The sequence below is a fragment of the Vigna unguiculata genome, chromosome 7 (assembly GCF_037176805.1).
Source record: "Vigna unguiculata cultivar grain cowpea cultivar isolate G323 ecotype 2 chromosome 7, ASM3717680v1, whole genome shotgun sequence".
NCBI lineage: Eukaryota > Viridiplantae > Streptophyta > Magnoliopsida > Fabales > Fabaceae > Vigna > Vigna unguiculata.
The window spans coordinates 36,973,638-36,999,100 of NC_140798.1; the positions used below are offsets into that span (position 1 = coordinate 36,973,638).

General features: G+C 29.3%; 2 protein-coding genes and 1 non-coding gene across 5 annotated transcripts; 2 read left to right on the forward strand and 1 right to left on the reverse strand.

The window, feature by feature from the left end:
- Positions 1-2,686: 2,686 nt before the first annotated feature.
- ETFBETA (electron transfer flavoprotein beta) lies at positions 2,687-6,493 on the forward strand. Its single transcript, XM_028078695.2, has 5 exons — positions 2,687-2,949; positions 3,028-3,312; positions 3,463-3,543; positions 5,517-5,611; positions 6,170-6,493. The coding sequence occupies exons 1-5, from the start codon at positions 2,881-2,883 to the stop codon at positions 6,393-6,395; spliced, it is 756 nt and encodes a 251-aa protein (XP_027934496.2). The 5' UTR covers positions 2,687-2,880; the 3' UTR covers positions 6,396-6,493.
- Positions 6,494-8,520: 2,027 nt separating this feature from the next.
- Positions 8,521-15,109, reverse strand: LOC114189713 (WAT1-related protein At5g07050-like). 3 transcript variants are annotated; one of them, XM_085675446.1, is made up of 8 exons: positions 14,953-15,109; positions 10,978-11,366; positions 10,797-10,859; positions 10,605-10,721; positions 10,287-10,521; positions 9,420-9,578; positions 9,156-9,307; positions 8,521-8,897 (listed from the first exon to the last, which is right to left on the reverse strand). In XM_085675446.1, exons 2-8 carry the CDS (start codon positions 11,196-11,198, stop codon positions 8,765-8,767), a joined length of 1,080 nt encoding a protein of 359 aa, XP_085531572.1. In that variant the 5' UTR covers positions 11,199-11,366; positions 14,953-15,109; the 3' UTR covers positions 8,521-8,764. The 3 variants fall into 3 exon arrangements, with proteins under 3 accessions (XP_085531572.1, XP_085531573.1, XP_027934171.2); XM_085675447.1 differs by lacking the exon at positions 14,953-15,109 and adding an exon at positions 11,500-12,391; XM_028078370.2 differs by lacking the exon at positions 14,953-15,109 and having other exon boundaries at positions 10,978-12,391.
- On the forward strand, positions 12,902-12,972 carry TRNAG-GCC (transfer RNA glycine (anticodon GCC)). The gene has a single exon. It is a non-coding gene; the product is annotated as a tRNA-Gly (tRNA).
- Positions 15,110-25,463: the final 10,354 nt, after the last annotated feature.

Genomic DNA, 25,463 nt, shown 5'->3' on the forward strand with positions numbered 1-25,463 from the left:
AAACAATATCTCCCAACCCAATAGGACAAACTAAGATTATTCACATTTAACATTTCACCGTATCTTAATCTTAGTCGGGATTACCTCCAAAACAAAAAAATGCATGTAAGGAAAAAAAAATTGAATATATGTTGTAAAAAAGTATTTAATTTTAAAAAATATTTTGAAGTAATAACACCTATCCATTATGAAAAAAAAATTAAACTCATATTTTGTCGAGGAAATTAAATGTAAGACTACTCTTTTTTTAGTTAATGGGCTCAACTTTAATAAGTAAAGACCCATAGTCAGTCACATGTATTCTCATAAACCTATTCAGTTGTTCTTACTTTCCGTTCTGTCTCTCCAACCTAAAATATTTCACTCTTTTTCCTCTCTTTCTAAAGTTGGAACTAAGCTATGGAAGCTGCAAGACCCTCCTCCAACGTTCCTCCTCCATGTAAGTTAAACAAAACTCTCTTTCTTTTCCTTTCTTTTCATGTTCCAAGTATTGGTTGTTCCTGATTCGTGATCATAGACCTCACTGTTTTCCTTGCTCTTGGTTGTCAGCTCCTTAAGTAGTAGTCGTGTTGTGGTGCTTTGTTGTTGGAGCTTGTTTGATGGGTTAAGATATGTCAATGTAAGGGAAGCTAGGGTTTAAAGCTTTTTTATAAATTTTGCATGTTTTCTAGTTTCTGTATCATGCTTCCAATGCCTGTTTGATGTTCACATTGTATGAAAATGAGTTGGGTGTGGTGTTGCTTGAGTTTTTGGGTCTACATGTGCGAATATATGAAAAACTTGTTAATCTCGTCCAAACAAGCAACTCTCGCCAAAGTGAGAGTAGCATAAACTCAATTCTGCTTTTGCTCGAGTTGTAGCTCAAGCAAGGAGCTTCAGTTTTAGGCGAAGAGAAATCTCGCTCATGCAAGAAGGGCCCACGTAAGTGAAAATTCGCAAAAACATGACAGTGCTCACTGTTCGAGCTCTCGTCCGGGTGAGAATGCCTAGCTTAAGAGAACTTCTGTCGCTTAAGCGAAGACTTCCAGCTTGAGCGAGACTGGTGCAAGGATGTGCTTTATTGCTGCTCTCTTCTCTGATTTGGTTGTTTGTCTCCACGATTGAGTGATTTAACTTCAAGCATGAAGTAAGATACCATGTATGTTTTATGTGATATAATGAGGCTAAGATTTTTCTATGCTTGATATGAAATGATAATGGATGTGTGAAAATATGTATATGGTATGAGCTAGACATAATTCCATGAGTCTCTTAGGGAAATTTTATGGTGGTGTTTGTATGTATGTAATGGAATATGGATTCAAGCAAGGCTACATCCTAACACTCTAATGAATTAGTTAGACTCACATAGAATATACTGGTTTAAGTGGTAAGAGTAGCAGGAGATCCTAGTCTCTGGCAAGATAATGACCTTAGATGATCATTGACTAACCTTATGCTTGGTAGGGTGAAACTCATTGGCAATGACTCTACAAAACAGTAGAGGTCACCACAAGTGCAAGGAACCAGTGAATCCGATCTCATTACATGTATCCGAATAATGAAGTTAGAGGGTCTTTTATGCTTGCAATCACATGCTTTGTGTGCTTACTGTTTTTGTTTTTGCCTCTATTCATAATCTGTTTAATAAATTGTTTGTTCATTTATATGTTAAAAATTATTTTTTTATTAGCTTACCATTCTTTTCTCTGTGTCTGATTTCTTGTTGGTTTTTTCCTTTGCAAGGATCACCAAATTTTGGTGTGAGCAAATATGAAGACCCTTATTGATCACCATGGTGATGGAGATGTTGTTGTCTAGTTAGGCGCATTGGATCATGCTCTTTGAGCATACGTTGATGAACTGTTATTTTGAAATTCTTTGTTCTGTGAGCAATCCTTTTAAACAACTATTTCATGTTTAGTCTATGTTTATGACATTATTTTGTGTCTATGATACTTCTGTTCTAGTATATTTCGGAAAACTGTAATAAATTAATTCTGATATACTTATATTATTACTCTAATTTATTATAATTTTGTGATATTTTTATAGTGTCAAATCTCGTATTTATATTTTACATACTATAAAAATAAAAATTGAATTATCTTTCTTTTCTCTAACTTTTTAATTTTAATATATTTACATAAAAGAAAAGTTTTGTAACTTTAATTTATTAATGAACTTATGTTTAATATACTGAAAAATAATTGTTTCTGTAATTTAACATATTCTTAATAAATACACAAATTTACTTATTTATAGAACATTAATTTATTTCTGGGAAAGCCATTGCAAGCCTTTTATCATTCAAATATTTTTTTTAAAACATGACTAATAATTTACTGATTCAAATTATACCTCTTTAAATAATGTTTCCAGCATGATTCTCCAATAAAATTTAGTTATTCCGTTCTGATGACTCAGAAGTCTTTTTGGATAAAACATTAAGTTGAACTAAAGATTGATGTTTATGTTATAAGATAAAATACTTGTTTTTTTTTTATTTTATAAATTAAAAAATGTTTTTTTTTTTATTCTAGTAACTTCTATATATATATATATATATATATATATATATATATATATATATATATATATATATATATATATATATATATATATATATATATATATATTATCATTGAGTTAGGAAAGCTATACTAAGAATAACAAGTGTACTTTTTTTTACTGTGAAATTAAGCAAAACCCTACTTTTAATTTGAAAAGTAACATCTAAAACATCAGCTTCGACCATGTTGGTGTTCATCTCGGATTAAACTGTGTTGTTTGTTTAGTTTGCAGTTGGTACAGCAAACACAGCACATGCACTCTCCTTCTTCTATATATCATCTCCACCTCCACTCCTAAACGCACACACCGCATCTTCAACCCATCACAATGAAGATAATGGTAGCCGTCAAGCGAGTCGTCGATTACGCCGTCAAAATCAGGGTCAAGCCCGACAAGGTAAGAAACTCACTCACAAGCTCACCTTTTTTTTTTCTTTCCGCTCCCAATTTGGCTCAACACGACGCCGCTTTGCAGACGGGGGTGGTGACCCAGAACGTGAAAATGTCGATGAACCCCTTCTGCGAGATTGCCCTGGAAGAGGCCCTTCGCATCAGAGAGTCTGGCTTGGCCTCCGAGGTTGTCGCTGTCAGCATCGGACCCTCTCAATGCGTAGATACTCTCCGAACGGGTCTTGCCATGGGAGCTAACAGAGGCATCCACGTCGAGTCCACTGCTTCCCTGTTCCCTCTTTCGGTTGCCAAAATCTTCAGAAAGCTCGTGGAGATTGAGAAGCCCGATCTTCTCATCCTTGGCAAGCAGGTATTACTACTACTGTTATCCTTTCCTTCTATTTGTGGAAATTCAGGTTTTTGTTTGTGCGGGTGTTCTGCAGATCAATTATTAGAGTAGAAATTGTTGTTTCAACTTGTGTTGTTCTCTATAAAGTGTTCTTGCTATTTTTTTTTACAGGCTATCGATGATGATTGCAATCAGACAGGGCAGATGGTAGCAGGACTCCTCAACTGGCCTCAAGGGACTTTTGCTTCAAAGGTTAGCGTTGTCCATTTCATCATCTGCATAATTAGTAAACAATGTCTTCATGACTATCTGTGATGTGCTAAGTTACTTGTCATTTTAATGCACTGTAATCAGATTATTTTACTGTTTCTGTCCTCCATTCTTCCCAATTTGGTCAAAGCTAAATGTTTTTCTTTGAACATCAAATGGGTTCCTTCAAATGCAGTGACGTTGGTTGGGTTTTCTCATTTTTTTTTCCTACTATTTATCACTGCCCTGCCCATCTAGAATAGGATTATTGATGCCTTTGTGAAGTCATTAGGCGTTAGTCATAGGACTTCCTTTCTTCATTTTATTTTAGGATGGGTATATACATGACATGTTAAGTTGGGTATGTGTACATGACAAACCAACCGCTAATAGCATGCTTGGTTCTGTCGCCACCCCAGATAGTAGTGGTTTGTGGGAAAGCTCCAACGTTTTAGAACGAAGAACTTAGTAGTAGCTTTTCCACAAACCATGGTTTGGGGATTTTCAAAGCCTAAATCTAAGATGTTATCTCCGGTTATTATAGAAAATTTATCAAATCTTATGCATTACTTGTTGCACCCTTGACTAATTTGCTCAAGAAGGATAAACTTTTATGGGGAGCAGAGCAAACGAAGCCTTCTCCTTGCTCAAGCATGCTATTACCAAGGCACTAGTCTTAGTTTTACCTGATTTTTCAGAACCATTCACTTTGGAAACCGATGCCTCAGGGTGGGTATAGGTGCTGTCCTGAGTCAACAACAACATCCTATTGCTTATTTTTCATTAAGACTGATAAAAAAAGCCTCAGATCTCTCACGAACAACGATGTCATACACTTGAACAATAGAATTGATTGCACAAATTGATTGGGAATGACTTCACCATTGAGTATAAACCTGGAAAAGAGTGGAAAAGAGAACGTGGTTGTTGATTCTCTTTCTAGATCCTTCTTGATGGTACTATCTCATTCTCAACTCCAGCTACTTCCAGCTTCGAATCCATCTTCCCCTTTCCCTTCAAACAGCAAATGACATCAAACCTTTCCCTTCAAACAGCAAATGACATCAAACAAACACAGGCTAAGGGAAGCTCTTGCGTCAGACCTGCAATTGCATACAATTATGCAGATCTGTTTACAGAACACTCCTCCTAATCCACATTACTCAGTTTCAGATAAATTACTATATTGGATAGATTAGTTTTACCCAAGGGACATAATCTGGTGCATAAAGTTCTACAGAAGTTCCACAGTACATTGTTGGGTGGACACTCTGGTTTCACTAGAACATTGCAGAGAATCACAGCTCAAGTTTATTGGCATTGTATGCAAAAAGACATCAAGGAATTTGTGCAAAATTGTCTCATTTGCCAACAGGCCAAGCACAATACAACACTACCATCTGGATTGCTTCAACCATTACCCATTCCAACTCAAATATGGGAAGATGTGGCCATGGATTTCATCATTGGCCTCCCTTCTTCAAATGGGCATACTGTCATCATGGTGGTCATTGATATGCTTTCTAAATATGCTCATTTGGCAAGCTTGAAATCAGACTTTAGTAGTAAGCAGGGGGCTGGGTTATTTATGAGAACCATCGTAAAGTTACCTCTTCAATATTCTTGAATATTGATTGAACTTATCCTAGATTCCTTGTAAGATCAGACCTTGTGCCATCCTTTCACCTCAATTTTTCTATCAAAAGTAGTTTAGAATTTGGTCATTGTTGTTTCTTGTGTCAAACTGTTTGGTAACAAAAATTATTGATCAAGTTACTTAGCCACTGCTTTCAGAAAAAATCTCTTTATTTGGCACTTGATTTTCTTGGAAGGATACCCGGTCATTTGCTTGATTTGAATTAGAGTAATCAAGTTTTCATGTGGTAGAATTTATTAATTTTTCGTTATGTAGGCATATAGAACATGTTCTTTCTTCTGATTAAATTATTTTATAACTAACTGCTGCTTTCCAGTAGGTTGTCCTCGACAAAGAGAAACGGGTTGCCACAGTGGACAGAGAGGTTGATGATGGTATAGAAACTGTGCGTCTGAATTTACCAGCAGTAATAACGTGAGTGTCATATTCTTTTATGTTTTAAAAGAATGTTGTATCCACCCTATCTATATTTCTAAGAAGCCTTGCCTTTTTATACTTGCTCTCATCTGGGTTTATCTTTATCACATGGTGGTGACCTAAGACCCATTTATTTTCCATTTTCTTTTCATTTCTTTCACAACTAAATTTCAATTAATCAATTGGATCATGAAGCAACGTACAATCTTTTATAAACTAACTTCTCCCTAAATTCGTAAGAAAAGCTTTCTCTTTGACTAATATTATGGGTTTGTATGCATGTCATTGAAAAGAAGGAATATCATGTTAATTGTAAGGTTGTAGTTTTCGTTTTATTTTCTGTATTGTTTAGCATGGGAGTGTTTGAAATCACAACAAGTGTGGTATGAAATATTGTACCCTTTACCAAATTTCTGAATGCAAACATGAATTGTTTCTTGTTTAACATACAAAGTCACTGTGTCATCTTCAAATTTCCCTGGGATGCGCATCCTTATGACAACTATATCAAGTTTCGTGATTGTTCTTACAAGATTATCTCTTTTCTTCATGCAGCACCGATCTGAGATTGAATCAACCAAGGTATGCTACTCTTCCGAACATAATGAAAGCAAAGTCGAAACCCATAAAAAAATTCACTCCGGAGGAGTTGAATGTGGAAATAAAATCTGATTTGGAGATAGTTGAAGTGACAGAACCTCCCAAGAGAAAAGCAGGGGTTATTGTTTCATCTGTGGATGAGCTTATCGACAAACTAAAAAATGAGGCTAATGTCATTTGATTATTCTCTGTTTACCCCAGTTACTTCTCAATAAAAGATGAATAATCATGATCCGACATTCTTATATATTTCATCAAATAACACGATAAGTTAAAATAGTGTTCCTTTTTACTTTATTTATAGTAAAATTGAAATAGTTTGAATTGAATATAGAATCAACTATATGAAAAAGAAAATCACATTATATTATAGCAAGAGTTTCGGCAATAGTTATTTCCTTAACAAAAATCAACTTTTCGTGATTGGTAGTCATTTTCTATTAAAATATGAGAAACACTGGTGCCACTGTTAAATGCATTTTTGCATTTACATTATCCCAGAGATGAGCATCTAATCACAGGAAAAGAAATCCACAGTTTGATTTATAAATTGTAGTGTAATGTCAACTTGTTTCTGAACCACTAAAATTCAAAAATAATTTGTAAAATTGAAGAATTCAATCTAGTTAGTTCCACTATAGATTTTTTTTTCTTTTCAGAAATAATGTTTTGAAAGATATTATCTTAGTAAACTCCTAGTTATTCTGTTTTTCGCACTAATATGGATCACTATAGCAGTAGGGAATTCAGAATTCGGAGAACCAAATTCCCAACTATATTTCGTATCTTTGGCGACAAAAACACATGAAATTTAGTTTCTTGGGGTCGAATTTTGGAAGGTCTTTTTTTTTGTCGTACTATGTTATTTGAGGGGTGTCGAAAGTCCCATTTAATTAAAAATAAAGTTAATTTATAATATATATATATATATATATATAAATAAATTAAGTGCAAATCTAATTTTATAATTTAATTTTATAAAATTAAATTAGGTTTATAGTCTACAACATAATTTTAAAAAGTATGAGTTAGAGTTTATTGAAAATGGTTTAAGGGTTTTCGAGATTTAAAGTAAATTTAATAATGAAACATTTTTATTTATTAATAAAATAATTTGTTAAAATATATCATAATTTTGTTTTTTTACATTTGTTATGCAACATTGTCTATTAAATTGTCGGTACTAATTATATGATTAAGTATGTTTTTAGTTCTTTTAATGCAAAATTACAAATTGTCCATCTCCGAAATTTAGATAAATTTTTAAAAATTAATTGATATAGTCATTTTAATTTAATTATGTTTCTATACATTTTATGTTAATATTTGAGTTGTTTATTCCGTTTGACACATTCTCATTCCATAATGATAATGGTGGTAGAGGAGGAAGGAAAAAAGAAGAGATGAAAAGAAAGAAAACAAAGAAGTGGATGAGAAAGAAGATCTAATTATGATATTTATTGATGAATATTTACCGATGAATTTTAATTAATAATTATAAACTGCCATCGATAATTATTAAAAAATTCAAAAAACAAATATATTATGAACTAATTTTTTATGTATATATATTTTGTTTTTAAATAATTACCCATTTTTTTTATAGTGAAATACTTTGACCTTTCCTTCATGGTACTTTACTGGTCAATTACAATAGTTGTGGCCATTCCTTAAATTTGAAAGTTTTAAATGTTTAAGAAAGGAATAAAAAAGTTTTATAAGGTGGGGTCTTGTGAAAAGTATTTAGACAACGAAAAAATATTTCCATACTTAATTTGGTTATTCACCGCTAGGCATACAATCTTGTCTAATAGACGTCGATTTTTTTTTTCATATGTAAAAGATTTTGGAATAACAAATATATTAAAATTTAAGGAAATTAATTAATTAATTATATATATATATATATATATATATATTAATTAGGATCCTTCACATGTAATCCGTCTAAAAAGAAAAAAGAAAAACTTGTTCTTCTTTATTTATAATTTCTTTTGAAAAGTGATTATACATTAGCAATCAATTTTTTAATGTTAAATTAAAATATAATTTAAAATATTTAATAAAAATGTAGTTAGACGTTGGTATGGAATTAGAAGTTAACACCACTTAAAAAGAAAAGATACGTTAAAGCTGTATACTGTTGTAAAGGGACATGGTTTTTCAGGTTGGTTCATCGTACTTTTAGCATTTCTATTTTTATCTTATATCTATTTACAGTTTCATAAATTATTATTTTATTATAGCATTCATTAAGTATTTATTTTTATTATGTGAATGTAATAATATTGTATTATAAAAAGAAATTATGAACGACAAAAAGTTATGTTTCATTCCTCTGCATTTCAAAGGACATTTCCAAACACACGGTAATGCTACAAACTTTTACTTCAACACAAACACGATCTGATTTTTAAAAGGAATACTTGAGAGGATTGGAAAGCAGCAAACTTTGTTGGTTTTACAGAAAAGTGTTTATCCAAAAAAAACATAGAAACCTAGCTTCATGACTTCCATGTTCTGTTCTCTTCCCAATTCCTGTTAAATTGACTACATTCTGCATTCTGGGTCTGCAGAACTGCACTGTGATTTATCTGTGCTCTTCATGCAAACCACTTGGTCACGTTCTTTGCCCCATAACAGAAAGTAAAGACCAATTATGACAATGAGTGAACCTATGATGCTGAACATCCATCACAAACAAATTTCAGAAATGTATTAGTTAATTTCTCATTCCATCTACTGCATGTTCTACCTTAGGTAAGTGTCGCATGCTTTAAATCATGGATAATGTGATCAAGATCCTTATATCCTAATAACAAAACTGCTATAAATTAACTAAATATTCACTATTTTTAGGATAAAGAAAAAACGATCATGTTAAAACCAGCTTTAGCAGAATTGCATTCTTTTGTAAATTTTGAAAGGCATCGGTTATTACCTTCCCAAATAAAGTTTCTCACCAAAGACAAAGTAGGCTAGAATTGCCACCAATATAGTAGAAAGAGGGTTGAACATTGTGACAAAAACTGGTCCTCTTTTCTCAGTGCACCATAGTTGAATGTAGATGATCAAGCCAGCAACTACAACTCCCTGCGATCAATGATTGATATCGTTAAAATTATGGATTTTATGCTTCCTTTTTGTTGGTACTAAGATTTTATACACTTCATTTAACAGCTTATTGTATTATATATATACTGACACCATATATTGTGGACCACAAGTCAATGTTTAGCCCCATAGTCCATGCAGAAGAGTCGTGTTCTATTATAACAGTAAAAACAGCTGATTGTGCTGCTCCAACAAAGCACATCCACGTGGTGAGTGAGAGTTGAGCAGGGTATCTTTTCAAAGTCGATGCCTGAATTCCACAAAAACATGATAAAACTAAGAATTGTCACAATTTCTAGTTACAACCAAAAGAACACCAATAAGAATCCCTGTTGTCCGTATATAGACACGGATACAGATATCTCACACACAAACGGAGATATGATTAAATTTTAAAAAATATAGAACACGAGATACAATAAAAATTGTGACACAAATATACATATATATTAGTTTGAAACTGTCAATTAATACATTATCCGATTAAAATAAAAATAAATCTATTTATCTAATATTCAAAAAATGAAACGAAACGTAATGATTGTATAAGAAAACAAAAATGGTTATTAATATTGTGTTGAAATCATGTAAAAAAAAATCTTTTAAAAGTGTCTTACAAGTACAATTATTGATATCCTATATGTGTAGAATACCGACACTATTTATGAGAAAGTTATGATAGGTTAACAAAATGTTTTTGAAAAAGTTTTCACAAACTTTCTTATTCAGGCAAAAAAATATTATATTATTATTTTATTTTTACTGAAAAATAAAAATTTAATCTACTTTAATTCTATTTTTAGAATCTTCATTAAGTTTGTCAAAAATTTTGTTTTCAAAAGATAATTTTCCTTTATGAGGCGCGTCCCTGCTTCATAGATAAGAATAGAAAGTAGAAACGAAACTACTTTATGCATGGCGTGAAAAATGTAGACAGAAGTTGAGTTAAGGTGAAAACCTGCATAATGTACCATAAAGACCATGCAACACAGCTTGCAACTGTAAGAATCGAACCCTTTAACCAGTCTTCGGTGATAGCAGCACTTTTCGGTCGAATGTGGATTAGAGGACGCCATAAATTTCTCATCACGGGTCCTTTGTACAGGGTCATAATCAAAACACCAGCTAAGGAGATCATGGTCCCAATAACTTTTGCAATACCTCGAGGATTCCAAACATCAACAACCTCAAACCTACACATAACTCAACTCTTCTAAGGATTAAATAAATGTATTTTAATAACTCTAAATTCACGTCGATGAAGAATTAAGCAAACCTGATTGCTACTGCAATAATGAAGGTAAGGGAAGCTATGGTGTTGACCATGGAAGCAACAAAGGTCGGATTTGTGTAGTTCAGGCTTGCAAAGTACATGTTAAGGGTTACACTAACCCTGAAAATTTTCATGTTAGACAAATCAAGTTTCCACTCTAAGGTTATAAATATTAGAAGCATGCATGGTCCTTACCCTAACAGAGAAAGCAAAAAAATTTCCATGAGAAGAGCAAATGTCAGCTTTGGTCTAACATCTCTGCATGATAAAAGTTATAGGATCATACCAAACTCAATTGTTAGCATAAATTGAAGTTGATGAGGAATGAAAATGCAAAATTTGATATGAAACAAGTGAAGTGTGTATACATATGTACCTCTCCAGAAAGTATGCAAAAGGGAACATAACAAGCGTGGCCACAATATGGCGATAGGTTACATAGACATGAGGACTCATCCCATGATTGAAGGAGGCTTCAGTGATGAAATATAATAAGGTATATCCCACCTGAACTATAACCATGAACAGGTGTGGCTTTAACTCTCTGAACACAAACACATCAGAACCTCTTTTCTGTTGTTCCATAGCTTTAGCCATTACTGAATGACTATATGTGATTCAGAAGCTCAAAATATAGCTGATGAGCTTGTTGAATGTGATTCTCATTGCAGTTGATGCGGTATCATGTTCTTTATTAAATTCCCACAAAATGTACTCAACATTCATGACTAGACTGTGACTTCAGAATGCGCAACTAGATGGATACTGGAGCAGAAAAAAAAAAGTATATATTATCATTTTCAAAAGTATACTGATTGAACGTTTACTTACCCGAAACTATAACTATTCTCTTTATTAATTTATTTGTTGTGCTTGCTGAAGTAGAGTGAGATCATACGTGAAGCAAAATATAATTCTGAATTTGTTCACTTTTTCCTGCTATGTTTTGCTGACAAGGAATTTCTGAAACACCCCACACGTTAATCTGATTCAAATTTAAGTTTGAGACTAAGTCTTGTACGAAGTTACACTGCTAAATATTCTGAAAAACTCAATAATGATATGATAGTCGAGATAAATTTATATGGTCCAATGGCTGAAAACTACAGTGACCCCTTATAAAATGGTACGTCCCATTCATTTTTGTACTGATCTAATCTGATATGGGAAAAATAATTCAGTGCTTTAATAAATTGCCCCACAGTGGGTTGAGATGTTTTATTAAATTTATTAAAGCAATTCAATTTCCATGTAGCCATGCATTATGATATTTCAGGAAAGGAAATATAGCACTACTTTTGGTTTTCTTCTACCTAAAACGCAACATCTAAAGCAATTAACTTTTATTGTATGGCCAGTACCAAACACTATTAAAGCAAGGATAGCTCACAGCATTAATGGAGATTATACAATCTAATAATTTATTTATAATTTGTATATAATCCAAAATTCAGTGTCTGTCCTTTCATCTTTTTTGATGGGGATTATTCTTTAGTTGTTTGATTTTACAAACCTGCTATGGACTGAATCGGTATATGAGACAATAATTGTTATTCAATAATTTGGATACTTTTTTTATTTTCTTAAATCATTGCATTTCTTTTCGTTAACTGTTTTACTAAGAAGTGATGTTTCCGGTCAAAGCTTGTTTTGCTTGTATTTTTATTATTCCTGATCACATGTCACTAATGTAAGTAATCCTTAACCACCACTTGGATTTAGTCTCAAACAGAATAAATATCTATTAATTTCTAAATTATTTCTTCCTCTGTAATTTAAATACATTCCAATTGTTTTCCTTCTCACTTGGAATACAAACAGAAAAGATTAATTCCAAAGAATAGATACGTTACAAAAATAATAGCCATTTAGTAACGAAAAATATAAATAATTAATTTAAACTATCTTATAAATTAATGATTAATAATTTTTTATTTATAAAATAATATCTAAATTAATCCCTAAAGTAACTAATTATCTTAGTCTCTAAAATTAATTACTATTTATATAATAATTATACGATTAATCAACCATATATTTCACCAGTTTTCAAGTTTTGTACATAAAGTTTATTTTATTTGCGATATATATATATATATATATATATATATATATATATATATATATATATATATATATAAACCATCTGAGGTTTGAATTAAAAAGGAAACGAAAATTATTTAATTCAGATAAGGATTAACATTCCATTAATAAGGTAGTGTCTTTTATTAATATCTTTGTGTAATAAAAAAATAGGCTATACATCGAATATTATCAAAATTAGTAAAATTGAACAACAAGCACCAGTGGTCTAGTGGTAGAATAGTACCCTGCCACGGTACAGACCCGGGTTCGATTCCCGGCTGGTGCATTTGTAATTCTTTTTTTTTTTATGCTTTTCCTTTTTTATTATGATTCAATTTTTCAATAGTCGATGTATTAATTACAAAGTATGAATTCTTTTAAATTAGAAGTATTACTTTCAAACATTAATAGTTGCAGTTTAACTATATAAAAAAATTATTAATGAAACTTGAAAATTATTATTATAAAAGTAAAATAAATAACGTATAGTTGGAAAATTCTAGTTTAAATATTAGAAAAATTATTTTTATAAATGACATTAGACTTACTAAAATCAACTAGTGATATTATATCAATAAAATTATTATTATTGTATATTGCTATAATTATAAAAATAAACATAAATAATTTTTATTATTTTATTATAAATAGTTTTAATTTATTTTGTAAGTAGTTTTATAATTATGAAAATGATTAAGTTTAAAAAAGGGTCAAATTAAAAAATGTTAAATTTAAAAAAAACAATTAATTAAAAAGTAAAATTGATGAAATAATTATTTTAGTTTAAATAGTAAAATTGAAAAATAAATGTGAATAAGTTCATGTATATTCTAACATCCCAAATTAATAGAATAATTCTATTAAAACACAACTATAAATAATTAGAGCACCATAGATGAAATATAAAGACTTAGTCATTATAGTCATCCCAAATTATACCACAAAAGAGAACTTAAGGCACAAAACAATGCCAACAACAGAACTAAAAACAGTTTAGCAAAAGATTGCTGACAGAAGAAGGAATTACAAAGGCAACAATGCCTCAAAAGATGCCCAAAAAGAATAATAACTAAACACATAAACTAGACAGCAGCATCACTATCCCTACACAATCACCAGAAACTCCCATATCTGCTCACACCAAAATTGGTGATCATTATAGTAAGAAAAAAAAAACCAAACAGGAACACAACATAAAAAGAAAGGGTAAGCTAGAGATAAAAATAATTTTCATCATATATATATATATATATATATATATATATATATATATATATATAAACACTTAAAATTGTTTATCATCTTGCAAAAATTTGTTTTGATGTTAAGTTTTTAACATCTTTTTGTAAAATGTGTTTTGCAGATTTACAATCGACACAAATTAAAAAATTTTGGTTAAGCAAATCAGATTGAAATTTTGAAACACAAAGAACAATTGCTAAAATTTCTTTCTTAACAGTCGAATAATTCTGCTGTGCAGGATTAACCCACCACTTTACATAGAAATTCCTTTGTAATATTGGTAGTCTGTTTGGATGTTCTTTCTTTTCGAACTTATATTGCCATGAGAATACCCTTGCTAAGGAAAATTCGGAGTAGTACTTCAAATCTGCAAGAGTCATTAAATCGATATATCGATATATATATATATATATATATAATAAAAGAAGATTTTTAAACCGGCATTTCAATAAGCACACAAGGCATGTGATGACAAACAATAAAGATCCTTTAACTCAATTATATGGATAAATATAAAAAGATCAGATTCACTAGCTGCTTGCACATGTGGTGATCTATACTGCTCTACAGAGCCATTGCAATTAGGTTTGATCTTACCACGCACAAGGTTAGTCCATGGTCATCTAGGATCATTAGCTTGTCAAAGAGTAGCTTGGCAAAGGAGAGTTTTATACTATTCTCGCTTAGGCTAGAGGATTCTCGCTTGGGGGAGAATAGCAGTTTCTCTCCTGTTCTTGCATGCAACATCAGAAGCCATCCAAAAAATATATACATCATATTATCACACCATCATCCAAGCACTTCAACACAAAAACAAAACCAAAACAAGCAAAATATTTTAAAAACATGCAAAATCCTAGCCTCCCTTACTTAGATAAAGAGCTACACTTGAGATGAGAAAACCTTTAGTGGAAGGAGCACCAAGGCCACGAACAACTTAGAGAGTTGTAAGTGAGAACACAAGAACGAGAATGAAGTCATAAAGAAGACCCTATACAGAACCAAGGTTGGGTATTGAACTTACATGAAAGGAGGTTTCGACTAGCTCGGAGAGGAGTTTTGCAGTGCCCTAGCTCAACTTTCTACTTCAAAGGAGAAGAAAGGATGAGAACGGGTCTCGATGCATGCGAAAAAAAAAGAGAAAAGTGATGAGTGAGAAAGTTGAAGGGATTGTTTGAAATAGAAATAAATGGGCTGACCTAGGACCTACCAAGTTGAGCCCAAGACTTAAAAACAAGAAAGTGGACTTCACTTACATGTATATATAACTATATATGAATATATAACTAAATATATAAAAAATTATTTAAATGTTAAACAATTATTGTCGATTAAAATTTTTCTTAGTCAATATTTATAAAATAAATCAAGTAAACTATTGATATATAATAACATTTGAATTGGTAATAAAAGCAATATAATCACAGTAAAAGTTGATAAAATCATCACGAAAACGTGAATCAAATTATATAATGCACATTTTTTAAAAGATAGTTTTCCTAATATTTATTAGTAAAAATTCTCATATTACACGATATTTTTTTTATAAATTTGTTAAAAAGAATGTGCTAGAAAAGACTTTTTTCTGTTATTTTTTTTAAGAATCTTAATTGGCAGGTCATTTCTTTATGAGTAATTATTTTCTACAAAATTATAAAATTCATAAGTATTTCCTACAAAATTTATTATGAAAAGTATTTTATACAAAATAATTGGCAGCAATTTTGTGCAAATTTTTTTCATAACAAAATTTATAAGTATTTCTTACAAAAATAAAATTTTAAAACAAAATTAACAAGAAATATGAGTTGTTTTAAAATTTAACAAGAAATATGAGTTTTTTTAGTAGATTTTTCTACAAAATTCTGGTTGATATTAAGTAAAAAATAATAGTGGTTAAACTCAATAAAAATACTTCTAACTATCTAAAAAGAAAATATTTTGTATCAATAACAATAGAAATCCTAATCGACATCAACCTAAAATTAATAATTTTAATACTGGTTCTTTATTAATGTCCATAATCTATAAACAAAAGAACGAGTTGAAAAAGAATTACGATGATAAAACATGTGAGTTTGAAAATTGAAGAATTTTAATTTTTTTATTTTGATATTCTTTATTTTGAATAATCCAATTACTTTCATAAAGTTCTAAAGTTTCAATTTATTTGAAATTTTCATATTCTAATAATATATTTTGTTATAAAAAATTCAAAATTTCCATCATAATGAATTATTCTCTATAAGATTTATTGTTTAAATATACTATCAAAATTATTTTGATTCAGTGTCATTTTTAAAAGCTACAATTAAACTATGCAATTATATATAAATTTATATTTTATTAACAAAATAAAAACTTTTATTTTTTTAATAATTAATTTAACATCAAACCACAGATTTAGACATATATATAAGTATTTAAAGTGTGAACCCTTACTAACAGCTATAGCTTTTGGTCAAGTGGCTAGCGCTGCATGCTCATCCCTTTATTTTCCATAGTGGGAACAATTATTATGCAGAGGTGTATGATCTTATCTTGGTGAAGCAGAAGTTTGGCCCCGTTAACCGTAGGCAAAATATTAGTGCTTCCTATATGTTCCACTTTCTTTTCAACTGTGTACAGTAATGTTTTTGTGGTGGCGATGATACTGAATTCCACTTCGCTTTTTCTACTAAAATAATGCAATCACATTAACCCTTTTTTAGTGCCTTTCCTCGTATAGCATAAAGATGCCACCAATTGCATGCTTCGTATTTTCTCAGCCACAAATTTATCTAAACAAACTGCCAAAACTGCCACAATTGTTTTAGGAATTTGCAGTAAACATGTTACTTGGAACTGTTACACATGACAATCCCACTCAGCGAGCATGCATATTTGGAAAACGACAAATATATTTTAACTTAATTTTTTTATTATTTTTAACTCATCACTTCGATCATTATTAAATCATCACATTACATCATTAAAAAAAGGTAAAATACCTTTTTGGTTCCAATTTTTGTCAAAATTTTTCAAATAAGTCCTAATTTTGGTTTTGTATTCAAATAGATTCCAATTTTTATCAATTTTGTTCAATTGAATCTTTTTTTGCTAACACCGTTTAAATCATTAACAGCCATAAACAGTGAGTGTCACGTGTCATTTCGTGGTTTTTTTGAATTTTTTTGAATTTCTTTTTGAATTTTTTTGAAATTTTTTTAAAATGTACACGTGTCAATCCAAGAGTGTGCCACGTGTCACTTTGTGGTTTTTTTGAATTTTTTTTGAATTTTTTTTAAAATTTTTTTGAATTTTTTTTAAATGTCCACGTCTCAACACATGTCAAAGTCAATGTTCTAAATTCAATTTGGTCCCTATATTTGTTATTTTTGTTCAATTAGGTCCCAATTTTTGTTAACATTAACCAATTTGGTCTCTCTCCAAATTAAAACCAAATTTAATTTTTATATTAAAATTCACATTTTTTATTAAATATTTTTATATAATATATTAAAATTCACATCATTATAACTTTGATATAAAAATTAAATTTGGTCACATCTTCGATAAGAACCAAATTGGTTAATGTTAACAAAAATTGGGACCTAATTGAACAAAAATAACAAATATAGGGACCAAATTGAATATAGAATATTGACTTTGACACGTGACATACTACTGGGTTGACACGTGGACATTTAAAAAAAATTCAAACAAAATTCAAAAAAAATAAAATAAAAAATTCAAAAAAACCACGAAGTGACAAGTGTCACGCTCCTGGGTTGACACGTGTACATTTAAAAAAAATTAAAAACATTTAAAAAAAATTTCAAAAAAACCACGAAATGACACGTGGCAGTCACTGTTCATGGCCGTTAATGATTTAAACGGTGTTAGCAAAAAAGGACCCAATTGAACAAAATTGACGAAAATTGGGACCTATTTGAACACAAAACTAAAATTAGGACTTATTTGAAAAAACTTGACGAAAATTGGGACCAAAAAGGTATTTTAACCTAAAAAAAAATCAAAATAAATGATTTAATGGTGATTGAAGTAGTAGGTTAAAAATGGGTAAAAAAAAGTGGATTAAAATATCATTTTCCTTTGAAAAATGAGTTAAATATGTTTTTTGTCTCTTAAGTTTCAGTTAATTTTGAAATTAGTATCTTTTTGAAACTTTATACCAATTTAGTCCTTCATTTTTAAAAATGTGTGAATTTAATTCTTCTTATCAAATTTTATTAAGTTTATTTGACATTTTAAATGTATTTTATGATAATTTTTGAGTTAACATTAAAACGAAAATGTATCAAACGGTGTAAACAATTCAAATACTATCATGAAATGCGTTTGAAATGTCAGATAAACTTAACAAAATTTTGTTAAAATGATTAAATTCACGTATTTTTAAAGATGAATGACTAAATTGGTCGAAAGTTTTGAAGATGACTAATTTCAAATTTTACTAAAACTTGAGGGACTAAAAACATATTTAACCCTTAAAAAATTATTCATTGTGATTATGTTTATTAATATTTGGACAATAATAATATGAATTTTATTTTTTTGACTTTTATCCTCTATTTTTTAATGTGACTTAGTGTAGGTTATTGATTAATATATCACTATTTTTTTTAATTGAAAAAATCAATAATCTACACTAAATCACGTGAAAAAAATAAAGGATGGGACTCAAAAGATAGGGGTCAAAGTATAATTTTTCTTAATATTTGATACTATGATCAATTGTTATATTAATGCTAACGGAAAATAATGATAATATCATTCTTTCTTGTTTTCACATTGAATGTAAGCTAAATGTAAATCTTAATAAAATTGAGTTAAATTGAGATTTGAAAGGGATTTTTATTCCAGAACGAATAATCAAAAGGTTATGTTATGCAGGTACATATTACATTCTTGAAGGCACATTCCTTCCTACTTGGTATTGGTAATTAAGATTGTAATCAAAGGATCGAATAATTCATATGTGAAATTAATTATAATAATAGGCAGCATAAAGTTCATTCATTGGAGGTGTAAGGTTTCTCTCAAGAATTTCACCAAAGAAATCTATGTTATATTTTTAATAGAAAACACTTTTAGATGGGTCAAAAAATGCATTCAATAAACCCACATCACATCAAAGGGCCCAAAATTCTTTTATTCCGTGAGCACAGACGGCTAACAAAATCTGTAATTCACTTTTATGAAATTACGTCAAGATTACAACTTTTTTGTTCCGTGATTCAAGACGTTGTAAATTTTACCTAACCAAATAATTAAACTTTTCTTTATGCTGTACTGAATCTTGACACTAATAAAAATTTATAAAAGTAGTTATGAAAAACTATGGAATTCGTACTAAAGAAAAAGTTTTGGTTTCTCCTATTAAGAATCACTAGAGTATTAGGAAGCCAAAAATTGACTCTTGTGGGATGTTTGCAAAAAAAAATAATAAGAGCACTTATAGGGTAAAAATAACACTTAAATTGTTATAAAGAAGTATAATAATAATAACATTAATTATATTTTATATTAAATTACTTTTATGATAAATGATAAAATTTTATTTTTATATATTAAAATATATTTTAATTTATCAATCATATCACATCACTCTAAACTTTCATAAATTTTTATTTTATTTTTTTTTAATTTTTCATCACTTTCATTAATCTAAATAATACTATATTCATCCGTTTCTCCCCTTCTTCAAATTCATTCTCTCAAATCCATTTTCAAATTCAAATACAGAATAAAAAATAAAATAAATAAAACAAATAAAATATAAATTCTTGTAAGATACATAAAAGTATTAAATTTTGTTTAAGGTCAAAACATGTGTATTTTAGACTACAATATAAATACTTATCATTTTGGCCAGAAGTCTCTTGTTGTTAATGAGCTAAAAATTTAAATTCTTATTTAAAATAAATAAACAACAATGTTGTATCATTAGCTATTATATTATGTCATGTCACAACGGTAATAAAGTTTAATTGATTTGAATAGTGATATCTAATGTATTGAATTAAAGTTTTCATTGTACATACTTGGTAAATATAAAAATCTCGTTTTACTTCTCATTCAGCTATGTCTTAATTTGTATGTGATATGAACTATTACTGAAATTAGAATATCTCTCATTTGTAATAAGTTTTTTTGTGCTTAATATTTTGATCCTAGATTCCCAATATATACATTGTGTATATCATATAAATATATGCATCTCATTATTAGCACATTATATATATATATATATATATATATATATATATATATATATATATATATATATATATATATATATATATATATATATATATATATATATATATATTATACATGTATATAATCATTACATCATCGCACATTGCTTGAACGATCTTACTCTAACTATGCAACTGTAGCTTTCAAATTGTAATCCTACACCTTCAGCACATTCCATAATAAACATCCAAAAAAATATAAGAGAAGAAAAATCAAATAAGAGTTCAGAGAGAATTTGAATTCTAAAGAAATGAAATTCTTAATGAAATATAGAACAAATTATTGTAACACTTAGAGATGGCAAATAAACCCGTCCCCGTGGGTATTGTCTGAACCCGTCTCCGTTTTGACGGAGAATCCCCGCATTAACTGGGTATGGGTATGGAGAATCCCCGACTTTTTCAGTTGGGTATGGGGATGGGTATGGAGATGTACATATCCCCGCCATAATACCCGTCCCCGCCATATCTCTATTCTCGTTTAAATTATTAAAATATCTACAATTAATTAAGTAACCATATATATATATATATATATATATATATATATATATATATATTCTATTTTTTATTTCTTTTAATTATTTGGTTTGTCATGAAACTTATTCACATTTCCAAAATAATTTTTATCTTATCATAACCTTTATGTAATTATGTTAAAATAATGTATATTAATTAAAAAAAATTATGCTCACAATATTTCTATTATTTTTTTAATATGTTTATTTATTATATATTTTCCTTTTACATGAGAATGTTTATACTCTCAATTTAAGGTAATATAAAAAAAAATTCTTTACTTATTATTATTATTATTATTATTATTATTAATTTTTGTTTAATTTGAATAACTCTTTTGTTTCATTAAAATAATTTTCGTTATTTTTCAACCACTGAGTATATATGTTGATATTTGAAAAGTTTTCTTAGTTCTCTAAGATATTTTTCATCTTATCATACCTTAATTATACATTTGATTTCCTTTGTGCAATTTCTTTCGATAGTCTCTAAAATTATTTCTAAAACACACATTTGTTAGTTTTTTAATATTTTTATTTATTGTTTATTATTTTCATCATGTAGAATAATATTTCGATATATTCTATCTAATTATTTTTTATTTTATAACTCATTATTAATCATACTGTAATTTTTTCACTTTAAATTATGTTTGAAGTGGTTAAGATTATAAATATATATATATATATATATATATATATATATATATATATATATATATATAATGATATTTAGGAATAGTATATGATAATTCACTATAAGAAAAACATGAAATAATGATTGATTTAGTCATTAACCCATATCAGTCACTATTTTTCGTCATTGGTGGTAGTAGTTGATTTATTGTCTGAATTAGTGATTAAATTAGTGACCGATTCAATGATCGAATCGGTACTTGATTTAGTGACCAATTTAATTACTAATTTATTTATAATTTGATGACAACTTTTTTGGTCACTAATGATATTTCTATTTAATTTTAACCACTTCAAACATAATTTAATAATTAGTTCTCTAAGGTATTTTTCATCTTATCACATCTTAATTATACATTTGATTTCCTTTGTGCGATTTCTTTCAATAGTCTCTCAAATTATTTCTAAAACACACATTTGTTAGTTTTTTAATATTTTTATTTATTGTTTATTTTCATCATGTAGAATAATATTTCGATATATTCTATCTAATTATTTTTATTTTATAACTCATTATTAATCATACTTTAATTTTTTCGCTTTAAATTATGTTTGAAGTGGTTAAAATTATATATATATATATATATATATATATATATATATATATATATAATGATATTTAGGAATAGTATATGATAATTCACTACAAGAAAAACATGAAATAGTGACTAATTTATTCATTAACTCATATCAGTCACTATTTTTCGTCATTGGTGGTAGTAGTTGATTTATTGTCTGAATTAGTGATTAAATTAGTGACCTATTCAATGATCGAATCAGTACTTGATTTAGTGACCAATTTAATGACTAATTTATTTGTAATTTGATGACAATTTTTTTGGTCTCTAATGATATTTCTATTTAATTTTAACCACTTCAAACATAATTTAATAATTAGTTCTTTAAGGTATTTTTCATCTTATCATATCTTAATTATACATTTGATTTCTTTTGTGCGATTTCTTTCATTAGTCTCTCAAATTATTTCATAAACACACATTTGTTAGTTTTTTAATATTTTTATTTATTGTTTATTTTTATCATGTAGAATAATATTTCGATATATTCTATCTAATTATTTGTTATTTTATAACTCATTATTAATCATACTGTAATTTTTTCACTTTAATTGTATAAATAACTTTTATTTACTACAATATAAAAATTTAATGTAATTGCTATGAATATTTTTTTGTCACTATCCAACATATATTGAAGTTCAAAAGATACAAAATCTATGTCAAAATTTTATTATTATATTTATTATTTGTTCTTTGTGTCATTTTGATCAAGTGACGTATTATAACTTTTATTGGTGTATAAAAAAGAGATTCATTAGAATTTAAATAATTGAAGTAAACAAACATTTAAAATATATTTTAATTTGAATATTTGTTTTCCTTTTATATTTTTTTGAAATATTTTTTAATTTTATCAACTAAGTTCATCAATGTTGTAGTTTACAAATTTAATAAATGTTTTGGTTCTCATAAAATTTTATTTGGTATTCTAATTTAAAATGTAGACAATTATAATTTATTTTAAAGTATTTGATATGGAAGAAACAATCATCCTCCTAATATTAAATATTTGATAATATTATGTTTTCTTTACCGTAATTTTTTTTCTTTTATAAAAATTAATATTAGTTAGAACACGGGTACGGGTATGGGTACAAGATTATATTCGTTACCCGGTGGGGATGGGAATGGGACAAAAGTTTGATACCCGTTAGGTTTGAGTATGGGGATGAGGATGAATTTTTGATGCGGGGATGAGTATGGGATAACGAAACCCGTCCCGCCCCGCCCGGTTGCCATCTCTAGTAACACTATTATTATTTATACGTTAGAAAACTATATTTGGAAAGAAAATTTCAGGTCTTACATTATATAGATTCTAATTAGGCCCACCATGATTCATATGAGCTTATCCCTAACATACAATATTAATAAAGGATTTAGTGCATCAAATTAGTGATTAACACCATTACCATGCATTTCTTCTTGTCAATTTCATCATGTTTAGACATATATAACACTCTGGTCACTCTCATCGTGATCATCCATCATCCCCATCCCATCTTGGTCAATGTCATCATCATCATCCATCACATTTTTCATATTTTCACTGCACCATCACAACTTGTCTGTGAACAACACATAATTTTAATAAAATGAGGTGGTGGAAGAGTGTGTTCCACAACTATCTTGTTTCACTTCACATATACACTTTAAGGCATAGTTACCCAATTACATGACATTCATGTCATTCTCAAATCACTTTATATTGGCTTTAAAGGGCAAGTTCTTCGATTCCCACCAAAATTTCATCAAATCCATCGTACGACAAATTATTCGACAAACTCCTAACCTTAAAAGGAATATCACCGATCAATATCTACACCATGAAAAACGTGGACCTCCACCAACATAGTCCACACTAAGTTCATTTTGGAATCTTCCATGGAATATAACACAAAAGTCCTTTTAGTAAATCCACACTTAGTGGCGGATTTTTGAAAATTATTTTTTGGATGTCAAAATAGATATAAAAAGCTTTTCAAAGTCTGGATATGCAGAAATCAATTTTTCAACCCGCAAAATCTTTCTCTTAGCAATTGTCCACTTAGAATCAAACTCATGGCCTTAGGCTCTGATATCAATTGTTAGGATTGAACACTTTCCACTAGGCCAAAAACTATAACCATTAGTCAAGGCGCAACTATTTTTACTTAAGAGTGTAACAGCCCAAACGTCACGATTTGATTGTGACTCGGCCCACTTGGCCTCCGCCACGGTGGCTGCGAAGTGCAGATGTTCGATTTGTGGTTTTTCGTCATGTTGTGTGGTTTTGCGTCATGGGTTGCAGTATGGTTCCGTCGGACAAAGGATGTATGGTGTTTATGCGCGAGCATTGGCTAATATTAATGCAATGTGTGTGGGCATTGGTTAGCATTGATGCAGGGTGCATGGAAATTCTTGGGATGACTATTCAGAGTGAAAATTCTTGGGATGATTTGATTTCAAGTGGAAATTCTTAGGATGGTTTGATTCCAAGTGGAAATTCTTGGGTTTGTTTGATTCCAAGTGGAAATTCTTCGAATGGTTTAACTCCAAGTGAAGATTCTTAGGATGGTTTGATTTCGAGTGGAAATTCTTGGGATGGTTTGATTCCAAGTGAAAATTCTTGGGATGGTTTGATTCCAAGTAGAAATTCTTGGGATAGTTTGATTCCAAGTGGAAATTCTCGAAACGACTTGATTCCAAGTGATACCCCTTATGGTGGAGTATGATTGCTGGTATAGACAATGAAGATGTGTTTATTTTAATCGGGGTGAAGAATATTGGGTGATGAAAATAACATGTCTTGAAAAGTCCCACGTCGCCTAGGACAACCAAGGAAGTAGGTGTTAGTGACTATATAATGAGCTCTAAGTCTGTGATGTTTTTTGCCCCGAGTCAAATCACTTCAAGCTTATATTTGACTCTTCTTATAATAATCTTGTAATAAGAGTGTTGTGAGGTTTGATTTAAATTATTACTTTGGAGAGTGTGGGTGTACTCGGTGCCAAAGGGCATGGGTGTGTTGTCTATGTGTTTCCTTATGTTTATTTTATTTCTCTATTAATAAAGTGATTCTCGGGGGTTTTTCCCAACAATACTTTAGGATAGAGGAACTACTGCAAGGATTCCTTCTCAATCATGGATCGTGTTTGGTTCTCTTAATACATGTAGAAAACAAAGGATAAAGAAATACATGGAGAAGGAGAGGAGATTGTGTATTATATATGATACATGTAGAAAACAAAGGATAAAGAAATACATGGACAAAGGATAAAGAAATACATGGAGAAGGAGAGGAGATTGTGTATTATATATTGAGTGTTATAAAATGTTACAAGATGTATACACACAAAGGTAACCTGAGAGCAACAAGTAAATGGGTATATGCGAACATAACATGTTAAATGAGGTTAATTATGTTTTTGATCTCTTAACTTACACGAAATTGAAATTCATTTTTTGTCTCAAACTTTGATACAACTTGATCATCAA